General features: G+C 39.0%; 1 protein-coding gene across 1 annotated transcript in view; it reads left to right on the top strand.

The window, feature by feature from the left end:
* The window catches only part of LOC148025230 (metal tolerance protein C4-like), an 82,136-nt gene that overhangs the window by 36,537 nt on the left and 27,210 nt on the right, over positions 1-18,389 (top strand). The window contains exons 9-10 of the mRNA XM_087695029.1: positions 14,387-14,488; positions 14,610-14,682. Coding sequence (XP_087551155.1) covers positions 14,387-14,488; positions 14,610-14,682 — 175 coding nt within the window. The remainder of the gene's footprint in view (positions 1-14,386; positions 14,489-14,609; positions 14,683-18,389) is intronic.

Raw genomic sequence — 18,389 nt, 5'->3', positions numbered from 1 at the left:
AACCTTTGTACTGGCAAGACAACTACAGAAATATTGGCATTTAGTCTTGTCACTTTAGATTTGAATTTGGATTCATTAAGTCTGCCACCATAACAATAGGGTTGGCATAATCTTTGCTTGATCCCATCTCACTATCTGAAGACATTCTTGCTGTAATGCTTAGCCGAATACAATTTCAGCACTAGAGCAAAGGTATCAGACATTGCATTTCGTAAATTTTCAGATTGAGAGGCATTATCCTTGCATGATCCCTTCTCACCATTTGAAGACATTCTTACTGTAATGTTGAGCTGATACAATTTCAGCACTAGAGCAAAGCTTTTGACCTTTAATCAGGTGCCTTAGGACAATTTGAGGGAATTGATGGCATCCGAGCAATGGAACCATGAAACTAGCCTTCCTTCTGGGATGGGGTGATAAAACCTGATAAAGCACTTAATTAAATAGCATAAATTCAAATGCCCACTTTACCTTAACAATCTTAGACAATAGACACGGTGTTGGTCCCATAACTGGCTCCCCTTTTGATATTTCTTTAATTTTAATTGCTAATGGATTGAGTACAAGCCGAGATTCTGCAATCTCCTTTGTTGATCCAAAAGCCCCTTGCTCTATTGTTTAGGGAATATCTTTTGTTTGATGGCATTGATCTAGGGATACTCTTATCTCAAGATATCTCTCATGGGTCTATCTAACATAGAGAGGTTGAAGTGACAAGGTAGGTTTCCTCGATGAGGATGTACTATTGTTTGTATCTGTAGAGGATGCATCCTATGGGGGCGTGGATCAATTAGGTTTGCACGACAAGCTCTGCATCTCTCAAAGGTTGTGTCTAGGGTGACTTCTCAAGGTGGAGCCAATAGTTGGTGCAATGGGGACTTTGTGGTAGAGGAAGTGCCCGATATTCTGTAGAAATCTATGAGTGTATGCTAGTGTGTATCTCAGTGTGGTTGCTCTTGAGTCTGTAAGCGGTGTCCTCTATGTTGGTATAGCTCTAGTAAGAAGAGTGTGAGACATCTCTAATTCGGAAAATCCATCACCTTGGATAATGGCTCCTATGTGTAAGTAAATAATGTTCATCTTGATGATGTGGTTTAGCTTCTCTCAATTGAGCTTGAGGTGAGGGAAATACAAGGTGTACTGAGGAGTGGGAGGTGATCCATGTGTAATCCATATAGTCGTAACCATGCCTCTATCCGAGCATATAAGCACTTGGTATTCGCTTGTATTGCTAGCTGTCTAGACGACTCTAGTGCGAGCTAGGAGTATCTCTGTCTCAGTAAGCTCTAGAGCCTATGCAAGAAAGTCACAATTTGGAAGAGGGCCTCTGCCACTATAGGTGGTGCTCCCATCTTTGTTGTGACGATCTCATGTGGTACAGAGGGCTTACTTTGAATCATTCATGAAATCATCAGTATTATGGGTCTTTCCATCTGCTCCCATCCCTCATATATCTCCTCTCCCCTAGGTAGTGGCTGATCCAATGTGGCTCGTCTCGTATGATAAAGGCTTGATTTCCATATGAGGACCCCACATAGAAGTGTTGGTGTGACCAAAGTGTTGAAGAGCCAGAGCTTCATGTGGGGCTCTTGAAACTGTATGCATGTACTGGCCTTATATTTATCTATCCTTTGTTGCCCTCTTCAAAGTGAATCTTGGCCTCGAAAATGTAATTCCAAGTAAACATATCTTTGGACCACCTCCGTTGTCTTCTCTCCATACGTGAAAGGGGGCTCTTATTGTTGAATCTAGTGTGTGGAGGTATTAAACACCATAACCTTGGTTTTCCCAAGGTTCATTGTGAGAATCTTGTTGTCTTGACAGAAGGCATGAGTGCATCTAGGTGGCACGGCAATCCCTCCGGTGGGGAGATGAGGACTATATCATTTGCAATGCAATTTACTAGATGAATCATGAGGCGTGAAATACATTATCAATAGGGCACCATCACAATGACGACTAGCAACAGTGCCTCCAATCTCCCTCTCTCCAAGGATGCAATATGAGGTGATACAACAATTGAGAGTGGAGTGGAGCATATATAGAAGCCTCGGGATGAGAGACAAGACAAGTGAAGAAACCCTAAAAGCCTTAGGGCAAGACACAAGACAATTGGTGAAACCCTAAAATAGGTCACCCGGTTGCCTTTTTTCAATTCCAAATGTAGGCTAGACACAATGCCTAAAGCCCATAACATATGCTAAGCTAACCACATGCACCTTAGAGATGTAGGCAAACACACTTTATATATATTTTAAAGAGATGTAGCTGCCACGGATACTATAGAGCACATCTCAAACCTATGGATCCAGTGTCCACTATGGAACATCACCTTGGATATACATACACCATCCATTGCTTGTTGGTCAATGTCTCCTCTTGAGGTACCACAGGAGGATATAGATGATACACATTGAGCACCCCAACCCTAACATCTTAGCCTATCTATGTTGGATATAGATCCATGAGGGACAAGATGATGTTGATCTTTTTAGTCCCTTTGTAGCATGTCATATCTGCTCCATACTTACTAGCTTTGCCATATGTGGTAGTTGTATCAAATGTATTTTTCCTTGTTTTTTGTTGTTTTTTTAGCTAGATGGTTTTGTTGTGTTTTCTCTTTGCTATGTGGGATACATCATAGTTCCATGATATGCATCTATCTTTTGTCTTCAAGGCCAATCAGCTTGTTGTCGACATTAATACAACTTTTCTTCTTTCTCTCTAGAATGGTTAGTGGAAGAGTTTTCAAATATTCAAGTTGGAGTCCACTAGGCTTCAAGTCTTGTATTTGTGCGATATGCTTAAGGCATCTTGAGATCGTTCCTCGACGCTAAAACATCTTTTTTTTTCTCGTACCGAGTATATTATATCAAATGACTAAGAGAGTATACAAAAGAAAGTACAAAAGTTAAGGCAGGGTCACTGAAAAGACTGCTCGATGCGAAGGCCCTTGGTGCACAGATCGGATAGTGTATGCACGCGTAGCGAGCGTCGGAAGGTCCCCAAGAACAAAAGAACTCTTCTTTTGCACAAAAAACAAGAGAGAAGACTTGCACGACTTGAAGCAAAAGACCAATTGGGTACAATCTCCCCCCATGCCTTGTGTGAGCGCTCCATCAAGCATGTATTTGATATATTATTTATCTCCAAGCTAAAAAAAATAGCCCAATTTACAATTAACATGCTTTAGCTTTTGTGTTTGCTTTTGTCTCACTAAAGAATTAAAACTATTGGGCGCCCAAAGAGTTGGGCGGTGTCCAAATACAATGTCTAATAACAAATATTTAAATCGTGAGTCCATGCGCATGCAAAATAATAAATAAGTATCAAATGCTTCAATAAATGAGCGCATCAAAATAAATATTGGTGCAATGTCTAAGATGCACGTCCATAAAAAATGATAATTTCTTTTAAATAACTTGAATACACGCTATCGCCCAGTGTTTCCCAACGCCACTGTTGCTTGCTCTACACATCAACTGAAACATTCACAATTGTTAGAAAATAATAAAATTAAACCGACAAAAGTGGATACCTAGCAGGCTTCAGCTACAAAATAAATAAATTGGTTAGAACTCAATCCTAACCTTAATTTATTACGAGTGCGCACTCTAAACTCATAACCGTCTATTAATTTAAATATGTATTTTGTGAAATCACCCGCTATAAAATCATCCACTTGCACATTAAATTAATAAGACTTCCGAAAAGGACAGGCGTCCCCATCGACTTTTCGCACAAGGATTTCACCTTGTGTATGAGCCTTGGCAATAAATAAAATTTTACGGAATCCACTGCAAAACCTCACGGAATCCACCGTGGAATATGTCTCTTGGTATCATACCCCCGGGGTGGGATAGCAATTGTTCTCAATTGCTATTAGCTCAATGTGGAGCGAGCAGTGAGGGGTAAGCACTTAGGTCTCGAGCGTGCATCCATTGGGTCTTTTCAACAGGATGATTTTTAAACTTAACCGGATATCCAGAATATCTACAGCCAGTTCTAGTGGTCATAAAGTCAGTATCTAGAATAGTTTCAGGCTCAAGGATTTTAGTTTTTTCTTCTAGTAAAGGAGGGTTTTCGTAGAGAGGGTATACAGGTAATTGGCCTCTAAAAGGTCGTAATAAACTGATATGAAAAGTGTTGTGGATTTTTCAGTGTTGTGGTAATTTTAGTTTAAATGCATTGTCATTGATTTTGTGAATGATCTTGAAAGGTCCATAAAATCTAGGGGCTAACTTTAAACAGGGTGTTTGTCAACACTTTGTAATCTTCGCTTTTCAATACGTAACCAAACATAATCATCAACTTTGAAACTCATAGCTTTTTTTTTCTTGACTTGTTATGTGTATGATTGCTGGGCTTTGGCAATCATATGTTTAACTTCATAAAAAATAGTAGTATGCATGTTAGGAATATCATCAGCAGCTTGAACTTTGTTTGACAATGATGTAATATGTGTAGGTAATCATATCCATAAATAATTTCAAATGGTGCTTTCTGTGTAGATGTATGTGGTGTGTAATTGTATGCAAACTGAAGTAAATGTAAATGTGTATCTCATGTTTGTGGTTTTGAAATTGTGTATGCACGCAAAAAATCTAAAATGGTATTGTTAGTAGCTTTTGTTTGCCCATTTGTTTCAGGATGAAATGCAGATGAAAAATCAATCTTTGTTTCTAAATCAGCAAACAAAGTAATCGAAAAATTATTGCAGAATCTAAAATTACGATAAAAAATAATAACTTTTGGCAAACCATGATTAGTGAAAACAGTTTTCAAGAACAATTGAGCAGCTTAAGATACAGTTAACGTTTTTTTGCATGTAATGAAATATGCTTGTTTGCTAAACCTATCAACAATAGTCCAAATCATGTCATGATTAGCTTTAGTGTTAGGCAAACCAATGATTAAATCCATTGAGATCTGTTCCCATGGTCGTTTTAGAATTGATAAAGGTATTAATAAACCATATTGTTTACTATGGTGTCGTTTAACTCTTTGATAAATTAAGCATTCAGATACAAAGTTAGATACATCAGATTCCATGTATGGCTAATAAAAATCTTCAATTAGTGTACGCAAAGTAGAAATAATTTCTCTATGGCCTTGGTATAGGGGACAATGAATTTCATGCAGAACAAATGATCGAAATGAAACAATAACACATAATCTTTTTTCATAAAACATAAATCCATCAGTGTAAGACAATGAATCAATGGGAATCTAATTATTTGCAACTAATTTATTCCAATCAGCTTGAAAACTAGGGTCTTGGTCGTAGGTATCTTTCATAGGGATAAGAGAGTCAAAAGATATCATAGAGATATTATGAATAGCCGGTCTTCTACTTAAAGCATCGGCAACAGCATTTTCTTTTCCGGGTTGATATTGTATGAGTGGATGAAAACTTTGAATAAAAGCAGTCCATTTAATGTGTCAGTCAGATATTTGTGGTTGACTAAGGAGGTGTTTAATGCTTTGTTGGTCAATTTTGATCATGAATTCAGATCCCATTAAATAGTGCTTTCATTGACGTAAAGCTTGTACTACAGCTAGCAATTCCTTATCATAAGTAGAATACTTAAGTTCGGAAGGTTTGAGTTTGCAGCTAGAGTAGGCTATGGGATGAGAATCTTGCATAAGGACTGCTCCTATTTCAGATCCACTAGCATCCTTGAATCAATTATATGCTAATCTTGAAAAGAGTGAATTTTTTCAAACACAAATTGAATATCTAGGATATATTGTTTCATCTGAAGGTATTAGAGTTGACCCTAAAAAGATAGAAGCAATTTTGAATTGGCCCATACCTAAAAATGTGCACAAATTGCGTTCTTTCTTAGATCTTGTTAGCTTTTACAAAAAATTTGTGAGAAATTTTTCATTGCTTGCATTACCTTTGACAAAACTATTAAAAAAAGGTATTATGTATCATTAGTCCGACAATCAACAAAAGTCCTTTGATTTATTGAAACAAGCTTTAACTCATGCTCCTGTATTGCAATAATAAGACAGGTATACCAAATGGAGAACTACTAGGTCTAATGAGTCCTCGGGTTAACAATTCTTCAACTTGGGCTTGAATTTCTTTCTATTCAATTTGGTTATGTCTATATGGTGCTTTATATGGTGGCTGTGATCTAGGAATTAGGTCTATTTTGTGATCTTCGGGACGTATAGGTGGTAAGCCAGCAGAAAAATGATCTTGAAATTGTGAAAGAAATTGTGCGTGCTTAGGATATATTTGATTTTCTTTAGCTTCGATTTCATTCATCCATATTAAATAGGATTTGCTACCTTTTCGTAATGCACGTTTAGTCTGTGTATGACTAAGCAATGGAAAATTATCGAAAGTGTGTATACCATGCAATGTGATTTGTTTCCCATTAGAATGAATCTTCATTGAATGCGTGGAATAATCTAAATCGGGATTGTACTGATGACGCCAAGGTATTCTTAAGATAATGCCACTAGATTGCAAAGGCACAACTAAGAAATTTCTTCGTTCAACATAATCACCAATTTTAATTTCTAAGTCATACACTTCTTGTGTTCCATTGTATCTAATGTCTAAGAATGCAGCCTTGATGCAATAATGTGTAGAAACAATATGTAATTCAATTCTTTGACCAATTTTGCAGAAATAAAGTTGTGTGTGCTCCCATTATCATGTAAAATAGTCTTTTCTTTACCATGCACAAGACAGTTCATCGTTAATAAAGAATGAGGATTTGGCATATCTAGTAAAGTATCTGAAGTAGTACCAATATCGTCATCGTCTTCCGTGACATCCGGCATTTCTTCATGTTCTTTATCTTCTGTCGCTCCCAAATAATTGATATGAACAGTTGGCTTTTTGGATTGACAATTCGCTGCTAGATGTCCAGGTTAATGACATTTGTAACAGACTATGGGTTTAGCTTTAGATACATTATTGGTAATAGTAGGAAGTTTAGGAACGTTGGGATTTGGCTGGAATCTGGCTCTGTCAGTCCACAGGTGTGAACAAGGGCTTGCAGAAGATTGAAGACGAGTTCGTGTTTAATCTAGTGAGAACTGCCTCTATGGAAGAGAGTTGAAATTGAACTTGTGACTTAGTAGACTTGGAACTTAATAAGCTTAAAGCTTTTAAGCTTTAGACTAGTCGTTTTTTTGAAATTAGGACATCGATATATTCTGAACGACGTCGACGTTCTTCAGTGCGTCCTTCCGCCACGATTCGTGAGATTATGGTGAGCTAAGCTTTTTCTTTACAAAGCTTTTGTTAAGCTTAATTAAGCTTATAAACTAAACTTAATGATAATCTCTTATCTGCTTCTCTGAGTATGAAACGACTTGCAAAGGAGCTTGGGAAGTGGTCCTCTGCTGTTTGGAAGTGGTCCTTTGCGATCTGATAGCACAATAGGGGGTTATTCACCGCCAGGAACGTGCTAGTATTGACGGATTGTCGCGAGACTGACTGTAGAGCTCGATCGTTCTAGGAGCTCTGCCTTCGCGCGAGATGGTAAGCCAGTGGAAGCTCTCGATCTCAGCTTCGTTCTGATACCACTGGTGCATAGATTGGATGCTGTATGCGCGCGTAGTGAGCGCCGGAAGGTCCCCAAGAACAAAAGAACTTTACTTTTGTACAAAAAACAAGAGAGAAGACTTGCATGACTTGAAGCAAAAGACCAATTGGATACAATCTCCCCCCATGCCTTGTGTGAGCGCTCCACTAAGTATGTATTTGATATATTATTCATCTCCAAGCTAAAAAAAATAGCCCAATTTACAATTAGGACGCTTTAGCTTTTGTGTTTGCTTTTGTTCCACTAAAGAATTAAAGCTATTGGGCGCTCAAAGAGTCGGGCGGTGCCCAAATACAATGTCCAATAACAAATATTTAAATCGTGCACCCATGCGCATACAAAATAATAAATAAGTGTCAAGGGCTTCAATAAACAAGCGCGCCAAAAAAAATATTGGCGCCACGCCTAAGATGCGCGTCCATAAAAAATGATAATTTCTTCTAAATAACTTGAATACACGCTATCGCCCAGTGCTTCCTAACGCCACCGCTGCCTGCTCTACACATCAACTGAAGCATTCACAATTGTTAAAAAATAATAAAATTAAACAAACAAAAGTGAATACCTAGCAGTCTTCAGCTACAAAATAAATAAATTGGTTAGAACTCAATCCTAACCTTAATTTATTACGAGTGCGCACTCTAAACTCATAAATGTCTATTAATTTAAATATGTATTTTGCGGAATCACCCGCTATGGAATCATCCACTTGCACATTAAATTAACAAGACGTCCGAAAAGGACAGGTGTCCCCATCGACTTTTCGCACAAGGAATTTACCTTGTGTATGAGCCTTGGCAATAAATAAAATTTTGTGGAATCCACCGCAAAACCTCACGGAATCCACCATGGAATATGCCTCCTGGCATTAGCCCTTCTTCTCCTTTGTTGGTGGTAGACCTGTAATCATGAACTAACTGTCGAAATCAAACTCAAGCTATAAAACAAAGCTTAGATCTGGGATTGTGGCCACGATGCTCGTCAGGGGTGGAATGCAGAGTCTTTTTTGTTGGCTGGAGATGCATGGATTCTCATTGCCCATGGCAACTTGAGAAATGCAGAGAGCAACCTTAATGCACTTGTGAGAATATTATTCTCTCCAAGTAGATCTACATCCTTGTTATCTCTGCACATGATCATTGCTATCTGCCACATGATCATCCTTTCTAATAATAGGTCGTGATTGTGAGTATAGTATTTGTTTGAAAATGAATTAATACCAAGCTCAACAATTCCAAGGAAGTCATGCTCCAGGTAGTTGTGACCCCAACTTGAAATCTTGGTAAGCAGAATCTTGTCCATGAGCTTGTCCACCTCAAGCAACCTAGTAATTGTTTGAAAACGAATCAACACCAAGCTCAACAATTCCAACGAAGGCATGCTCCAGGTGGTTGTGACCCCAACTTGAAAACTTGGTAAGCAGAATGTTGTCCACGAGCTTGTCCACCTCAAGCACCATATCCAGTAGGGCCCCCTTTAAGGTCTAGTTGCCTCATCATCCATGTGTTGGTAATGGCATTTGCTGGGATATCCTTCTTGCATTGATTGTTGAAGCTGTCTTTTTGTGATAGTTGTGACTCTGGTCGGTTTTACTGGTCTCCTGATTGTCCCTATCTGTGATCTCTCAACACAAGAGCTCCCTTATTCTCGAGGGATTGGGTTGGATGCAATCTCCTCTGCAGCATGATGCAGATGTTCTCAATAAAGGTGAAGTTCTTTTGGGCTTTGAATGTAGTACTGAAGGAATTTGGGAGCTTTTGCATGAGATACATGACATAATCATTATCAGGGATGAACTTGTTGACTTTCTTGAGCTGATCTCAAAGCTCAACATGACATTTGACTGTTTGGAGTAGGTTAGGCCCATCAAGCTTCAAATTCAAGTTTCAACCACTCTGTTTCAACATTGTTTGCCTCAAGATAAGCACATAAAGAGATGACATGCAGAGGCAAAGATCTGCTCTGCGATGACAGTGATAAGTGCAACCAATACTCCTTGATTTCACTCTTTTTGGCATTGGCATCAATAGGCTCTAGCTTCTGGAGGCTGGCCCTTTAATCATGTCTCAAAGTTGATGCATCTTTAGTTGGTTATTGACTTTTTTCAAGCAAGGTAAGTTGTCATCAGTTAGTTTGATGCTGAGGGCAAATGTATGGTGTGTCATGATGAAATGCATGTAGTTGGGAGTGGTTTCTGAAGCACAAAATAGGAAACAGGTTTGAAAAGTTTCATACAAGTTTCCAAAAACATTAGAAATGGGTTTCATTCAAGATGGAAAAGTACTATGTATCTTTTCACACACACACACACACACACACACACACACACACACACAGAGAGAGAGAGAGAGAGAGAGAGAGAGAGAGAGAGAGAGTTCAGACAATGAAAATGAACATTCAACATAACGTCACTATTTACACGTGTCACGGTCCATTATCCTGACTGAAATTAATTTTAAAGAGAAGCAGCTTAGATGGACAACAACCCATAGAAAATCCTTATTATCACTTCCGATAATTAATGATAGTCCACATCAGCATGCCAAATCAATCCATCATAAATGTTAATTATGAAGTATCAAAACATTTTTGAGGCTAGGGTTTTCTCTTGAAAGTTTTTAATATGTGTCTCATACATGTATGAAATGCCCAGGTATGAAATGAGTTTCCTAACCTTATGAAACGGGTTTCTTGTCAACCATGGAAATGCGATAGGAATTTTTTGAAAGTGCAAAATACCTTTAGTGAAGGGGCCTTAGTAAAAGTGCAGGCTGATCAGGTTTGATCAGCAGATGCATATAGAAATAAAGTTGTCTGATGCTGCAAAACACAGATAGAGAGACAATTCCTCTGCTGAACTTGTACATAACACAAGCAGCAAATGCCTCAAAATTGATTTCGCTGATCAATGATCTTGAATGGGCTAGTGATTGTCTGCAGACACCTCAATCCAGAAAACAATGCTGCCATGATATGGGGCAGGCCTGAGATTGATAAAATGTAGTTGTTGCTGCCTCTGAACAGTCATCTTGAGCAAGGGAGGAATGCTGCTACACTAGCAGACATGATCATCTTGGAAGGTTCCTATCTTGAGAAACATAGGTCTGACTACATGACTCCTACAAACAACAATCATCCCAGTTCAAGCAATACATTTGATGATGGAAACAGAATTGAAATGAAGCGGAGAATGCGAAACTCAAAGTGGAAAAGGGATGTGAAATTGTGAACAAATTGAGAGGAAAATGAATTGTACATGTGCTGCACATATATAGGATGTGCAAGGTTGGCCTGACCAGTTGATCATAACTGGCTCCTACCCCAGAAATCGGCATCATAATGGATTGGCACAAAAAACTTGCAACTGATGGAAGCCAAGTATGCAAATGCATAGAAAGAGTGTGAGTAAAAGAGAGACAAAGGAATAGCACCAGTGACTATGCACTTGTGCACTAGATGGGAGATACAAGGATGCCTATATGTAGATTTATGCGGGCTGCTATACGAGGCCAAAAGTGGAACTGACTGAACACCCAAGATTCATGGGAGAACTACCCTTGAGTGCTCAATGGAGGAGCCTATAGCCCAAGACCCTCTGAAGTCATTGAGAATCTAGTGGGCTCACAAGTAAAAATGCTGAGAATTTCCCATCTTACATATAGGGAATATAACATAAAGCAAAGGTGATGGTGTGATGAAGATTTGGAAAGCGACAACGTGATGGTGGCACTTGCCACAAGTAGTGATAAAGCCTCCTGCCACTAGTGCTAAATCCATCACAGATTACTTATTGTTGGAGAAGAAACATGCTGAGGTGAAGGATAGATCCAACAACCAGTGGGTGAAGAAGTTGAGCATTGTTGTTCCATTCGCAAAAATGATGGATTCAATACAATTGCAATGGATGTAGCATCAATGACCATGAGAACCAACTGATGCTAGAAAAGGCCAAGTTACCTAGGAAGAAAATTCAAGTCTGTAGAGAAATGTACTTGTCTCGTAATTTTGTGACATCAAAGTTGAAGAAACAAGTTGAGGATGAAAGAATAGAGATTGCTTCTTAAAACAGATTACAAAATTATGAGAGGTATCTGCCTTGCTAGACATGAGGATATATCTTTAAAGTTGGAACTTGGGATATTGAGGCAACTCAACGGCCAAGGTACACCACATCACAAGTTGAGCCCATTGAAACTGAAGAAGAGACAATGATACTTTGCAATGCAAATTCCTGCAAGAATCCGTTGAGAGCAGAGAATAGCAGTAGAATACCAATAATGTCTTCAAACTGTTGAAGATGGGCAAGCACAATAATCCATAAGCAACCAAAAAAGTCAAAATGCCAAGTCAAGGATCCCTTGTAACAGCATTAACTAACTCAAGAGAACTCACAATAGTGTGTACACACATTGTAGATAGGAATGCTTGAGAAATGTCAAAATGTAAAGTCTTCTAGAAGCCAACCACTTGAGAAAATACAAGTGAGCTAGGTTGGTGCTAGTGACTTGCTATAGGAGATTTTCACACCTTTCCAAAAAAGTCGAGACAACTGAGGGGAAACACAAGAGGCACAATGAGAAACACCATGCTGGTTGCCTGGAATATGCAAGGTCCACCACTCTAGGAGGACAATGCTAAGAGAAATGCCAATGTCAAAGATGCCAGAATATACCAGAATGCTATAGTGTAGCTTCAAAATCCATATCATTTAGGCTAGCCAAATACAAATTTGAAAGTCCAAACTAAGGTTATCATCATCAATTAGTGGTGTGTGTGCTGGATTGAGGTTAACTGTACTCAGAAGAGGAGCAGAAGACACTAGTCTAGTCTAGGATCTTGCCGTAGAAAGTCCAGGGAATGTGAGGAGGGATGTGTCTATCATGCCAAACTTAGCCTTATGAACGCTGGAGGGAGATCACATGTGGCATGCTAGAAGCAAAGATTATAAACAACGTGCCAAAAAGGAAGGCATTGTAGGCCATGTTGCATCAGATGCTAGAGTCAACTACTTTCAAGCTGAGAATCACAAAGGTCATCCTAGAAAGGAAGGGGTTACAGACCATCTTGCAGCAGACTGGCCCTGCAAGGTGTCAAGCCTCCAAAGCCACCACCTACAAAAATGCAATGCTACCCCTGCTATTGACCATTATTGCCAGGGGTTTCTAAAATAGGAGTTATGAAATGGGTTTTACAGGCTTCATACAAGTTTTGCAAAATGTTAGAAACAGGTCTCATTTAAGATGGAAAAACAACTTAACACTAGATATATATAACTCATATAATGTAACAATCTCAATTTTTTCCTGATTCATGTTTCTGTAGAATGCAAATGGACATTCAACATAGCATCACTATTACATGCATCAGGGTCCCTTGTCCATGACAACATTAACTTTAATTAGAGAAGCATCCTGGAATATGTAAATGCATCATGGATAATAGCTCGAGCAAAGTTCTTGCAATTAATATTAATATCCATGTCAGCATGTCAAATAAATTTGTGATAAAGGTTAATTGCAAAATGTCAAATACATTTTTGTGGGTAGGTCTTTTTTCGAAAGTCTAATTAGAGAAGCATCCTGCAATATGTAAATGCATCATGGATAATAGATCGAGCACAATTCTTGCAATTAATATTAATATCCATGTCAGCATGTCAAATAAATTTGTGATAAAGGTTGATTGCAAAATGTCAAATACATTTTTGTGGGTAGGTCTTTTTTCGAAAGTTTAAAATACGTGTTTCATACATTTAGGAAATGCCTTGGTATGAAACAAGTTTCCTAACTTTGTGAAAAGGGGTTTCTTGCCAACTATGCAATTGGCACAATTGATGGAAGTAAGATGCAAAAGCTCTTGTCAACGACAACAATATATGCATGGCCCAAATGCAGTTTAATCAGCTGAAGGTCCAAATCTAGGACTTAAAACACGGCAGCAAAGACTAGGCTAAGACATGAATTTTCAAGCTTATAGCACCTACATGCTTATACAATCAAGGATCTACATGCACATGTGGTAGTTACTTTGCAGACTTAGTACAAATAGTGCAGAGTTCTAAGTTGTGTATGGCATGCATTGTATAATCCCTTGTGTATTGTTATTATTATTATTTTTTTTGAGGAAAGACGCATAAACCTAAGTGCCCCAAGGCAATGGCGTTGCATCCAAATAGTAACCAACAGCCATGTTGCATCGTTCTTAACATGCAGAGAGGACAGCCTACAAGACAAATGAGCAATAAAGCTTCATCATGGTGGGACCCCCTTCCCCCGTGACCCTATGAAAGAGGACTAACTGTGTGTTTGAATGGGCAAGATCCAAAGTCACATGAACACACCATGTGAACATAGATGTCCAATGCATATAGCACGACTTGAACCATGTACTCATGATTACGGAGCAAGTTTAAGCACCAGACCATCACTTTTGGGACTTGTATATGTATAACTAGCTTCTCTACTAACATTTGATAAATTCATTCCACAATAGAACCTATCTTGTAGGGGCTACTGTCGAAGGTTTTGTATGGTAGACTAGCATATAATTGAGTTTCAGCAGTTTCTCATTCTATTTGCGAAAAGTTTACACCTATTGTCTATGTGTTGATCTGTCACCAGATGCCAGTACTTTATTTGACTTTTAGAAGAATATTATACAAACTTATATTTATTTCCATACACAGCTAGTACAAGCTAGCTAATGTTGTTGTACTTAGAAGAGCACATGCAAATCATGTAGAACTGAATTGGTTATACATGCACAGGAGTGACAATCTGTAAGCCAACGAAAGAAAGAAACTTGTTTTGCAGGTTGCCATATTTTTGATTCAACGAAATCGTCACGCTTTGCTGGGCAGAGCAATGGACAACCAAGACATGAAACGTGTCCTTGATTTTCTTTCTTCTGATCCGGTATCTCTCAATTCAGCTTTCAAGTCCACTTAGAATGGTTTATGCTCGTAATGTTTGTTTTCTTGAACTGTTTTGTAAAGTAGATTTTTGATGTATTGGCTGTCTCTTGTGTTTGATCTAGGTGGTTGATGCTGTCTATGATTGCAAAAGTGAGGTTATTGGACCACGTTCCTACAGATTTAAAGCAGAAATAGGTAGCTTTCATTTGATTGAAGGAACTATCCAATTTTAGTTACAAGAATGCCAATTCCATAGATATCTTTGTCTTTTTTCTAACATAGTATTTCAGCTGAAAACACTGAAAGCAAGAGTACTCACCGAAAAAAGAGTTGCAAGACACTGGGAACAGCAACATTTTAATATTTCTTTCTTAGGCCTCTGTTCCAGATTATGAGTTATTGGCAGTGTAACTTTCCTCATATTGTTTGAAGTGTTAGAAATGCATTAATGTAGTATAGAACATTGCAGAAGCTCAAAGTGAGGCTTCTGTGCCATTCTAGGCTATGTGCGCACCTGAATGAAATGCATCAGATTCTCTATTGTCAATCACTGCAACCAAAGAAGAAAGCTACCAAAGGAGTAATCTCTGAATCATTGCAACATTGGGGAAATGCCCAATGCAGAATCAAAGACGGAGCCATTCCTTGTCAGCTAAGTGTGCTGTAGCCCAACTAACAACAGGAATGAAAGAGGAATTGATAAACAAGACTGAACATCAAGCTGGTTGCCACTCATGTTTTACAAATACACATTGCCATAAGTCCAATACTATTTCAGAATCCTTTGCCTTGTCAGCAACATATGCTATTACCCCAATGAATGCAAGAAATTAAAGAGGGTTTGATTATACCCAGGAATCCTTGCAAATAGCCATTCTCATTAGTTGTCATGCTGGTGAATAATGCCAAACCATAGACATATAAGTTCACATATTATATGCCACCAAGCGAGGCTTTAAAATCAGGCTGATCTCCATGCAAGTACATAGAGTTGTGACTGATCTTCCTTTTGCATAATATATCCAAAGTGGAAGCCCCCGCAACATAGGTCTCCTAAGAAAACCTTGCCCTGGAAAGGAATCTCAGAAGTTTAAGCATTTATCAACATGATCTTCCACGATCCTGCTCAGTGTTCAACTTTTCAAATCCTTTTTATTTTCTTTGTAATTTATGCATATCTTGCAACTGCATGTGATACTAGTTATCTGTAGTCTCCTTGAGTCCTCTAAATGGCAAAAAGATCATGGCTCCTTTACATCATGGAATGGATGGCTTCCAAATTGGAGACATGCTGTGTTGAGCAATTCCTTAATTTGTTCTGGACTCTAGGAATTGTCTATTTCTGATGAATCTTTTTGAAAGATTATAATCTTGGCTTGGCAAGTGTACATTCTTAAGGTGGACCTCTGCTAGCCGTGACATGCTATTAAAAAGCCCCCTAGAACATTCCTCCTGTGACAGTTTATAACCTAAGAGCTGGCCAATATTTCATCTGACAAAGGAAGTGCTTGTTGTCTAGGAGCAAGTTAAGTCAAACCTATTTAGCATCTTGAATTTCAGGCACCTGCCTAGTCATCAGTAATAGCAGTTTCCAACTTTGACAATCCAACACCTACTTCAATCCAGTTGCTGCCTCTGCTTAGATATTTGGTAGGACCTTAAAAAATAGAGCTGAAATGCAAGCCCGAATGCTGGAAAGGAAGAAAAATGGGCTGAAACTTCTGTTTACATCTATCAACAGGCAGCCATGATCCATCCAAGAGCCAGATTCTTTATAATTTTTTTGAAATCAGGCTGCTTCCAAGTTGTGTTCTTTCATTCCTTTATGCCAAAAGAGGATCAAACTCTACTCCGATGCAATCTCTCTATTCTAAGTGAATTTCCATTTGAATCCTTTGTAGTTGTCCGTTTAATCTTAGAGGGTTCCTCCAGTGAAGACAAAAGGGCTAACAAAGTGCATGAAGAACTTCTCAAATTCACAAATGATTGCTCATGTAAATGCAATGAAAATGGTAGAATACATATAATAGTGTTGGCACAAGGTACAAGAGACAATGAATCAAATTAGAGCAGTAGGGCTAAGTTGATTGGTTAAGTAGAATCAAGGGTGAAGGCTTAAGGAGCATAGGGTTAGGGATTCTCAGAGTGGTGATAGTCAACAAGGGGGAGCACCTACTTTGTGAGACTATGAGGTTTAGGAGCTCATTGGGAGTCTTGTAGGGTGCCATGGGGACACGATTTATTTTTGGTTCTTTGGGAAGGTCCAAGACATTGTATGAGTTGTACTGGACATGGGCAGATCCATCAAGTGTTGCTAAGGTTCTGTGAAGGAACAATGATTTAATCATAGAAACAGGGAACGCCCGTTCCGGGACTTAGGAACGGATTAACGCGTTCCGGGAGGTCCGAGCCCAGGAAACACTGGCGGAACGTTCCAGCCCGTTCCCTGTCCCGTTCCCGCCCGTTCCAGGCCGTTCCTTGGCCGTTTCCTGGCCGTTCCGTGTTTGGAACGGCCGTTCCAGCAGCGGGTCATTAAAATTTTTTAAAAAAATATTGATCGCATCCTGTCCCGCCTCGCGCCAGTTGGCTTGACTCCCGCTCCTTGCCTACCTAACCTGCCTCCTGCCTCTTGTGCCTCTCTCGACTGCCTGGCCTGATTGCCTGGCGCCCGACTACTAGGGCTACCTCTCACGACTCCCACCTCTCTCGCCTGCCTGGCGCCTCTTCCGCCTGCACATGTGCATGATATATATCTCTAGATGAATCTAGGCTTAAGTGTTGAAACTTGACTCTCTCTCTCTCTCTCTATATATATATATATATATATATATATATATATATATATATATATATATATATATATATATATATATGTATGTATGTATGTATGTATGTATGTATGTATGTATGTATGTATGTATTATGCCGTTCCCTCGGTTCCTGTTCCCTAACTTTGGGCGTTTCCCCCGTTCCGGGGGGTCCCGTTCCCGTTCCCTGTTCCTGGTAACTATGGATTTAATTAATGTGTAAGTTATTGCACACATCTAATAAAGTCAATTTAAATGAACCTTAATTTAAAAGTTTCATTTGATTTATTAAATGTGGCCATGAGCCAAAGTTTTGGGTCAGGACACACAAATTTAATAAATTGATGGCCAAATAAGTAAACTTTGTTGGTAAATTCGATCATCAAACTGAAGAAAAAAAGTGCAGGGACAGCAGGTAAATGCCAGCAAAGGCAAGGGAAACACAGCTTTTCTACCACACACGGCTTCTCTATGTAGTCAGGGCTATACCAAGGCAGATTGTGGCTGTCTCCAGGATGACTTGATTTGGAGATAGGGTGAAACTGTTTTGTGCATGGTGATGCCTGTCTTGGGCATGGCAGCGCCGCCTTAGCTGGGTGATACTCTGGGCAGGATCATGTTGACTTGTAGCTGGTATGAGCACCTACAAGTCTGACTACTATGGCTTGAGTTCTTGGCATGTTGTGTTTTTGGGCATGTGGGAGAGATCTGTTGTGAAAATCTTGTTGGAGGGTTTCTTCTACACTAATCATGAAGGGTTGGGACAAGATTTTGATCTCCTATGTGAAGGTCTTGAGTGCTGGGGTGCATAGATGTGGCTAGTAAGAGCAGGTGGAGACATGTTCTAGAGCATTCCAATTTTGTTGAGTAGAAGTACGCTCTATCCAATTTTGTTGAGTAGAAGTACTCAATTGACATGTTGAAGGCTGAGATTGGAGATCCAGTGAGGACTTTTCAAATAGTCATATAAATAGTTTAATAATGATAAAGAAATACAGGTGTCAAGCTTTGGGCCAATCTTTCTTTAAGTTGTGATGTTGGAATATTCTAGCTGCACTATTTATTTACTTTTCTGTTGCTGAATATGCACGTTGG

Source organism: Lygodium microphyllum, chromosome 15, assembly GCF_053477565.2.
Source record: "Lygodium microphyllum isolate KBCC chromosome 15, Lygodium_microphyllum_v1.1.10, whole genome shotgun sequence".
Taxonomy (NCBI): Eukaryota; Viridiplantae; Streptophyta; class Polypodiopsida; order Schizaeales; family Lygodiaceae; genus Lygodium; species Lygodium microphyllum.
Note: the sequence above shows the minus strand (reverse complement) of the source record. Positions and strands in the feature narration are given on the sequence as shown.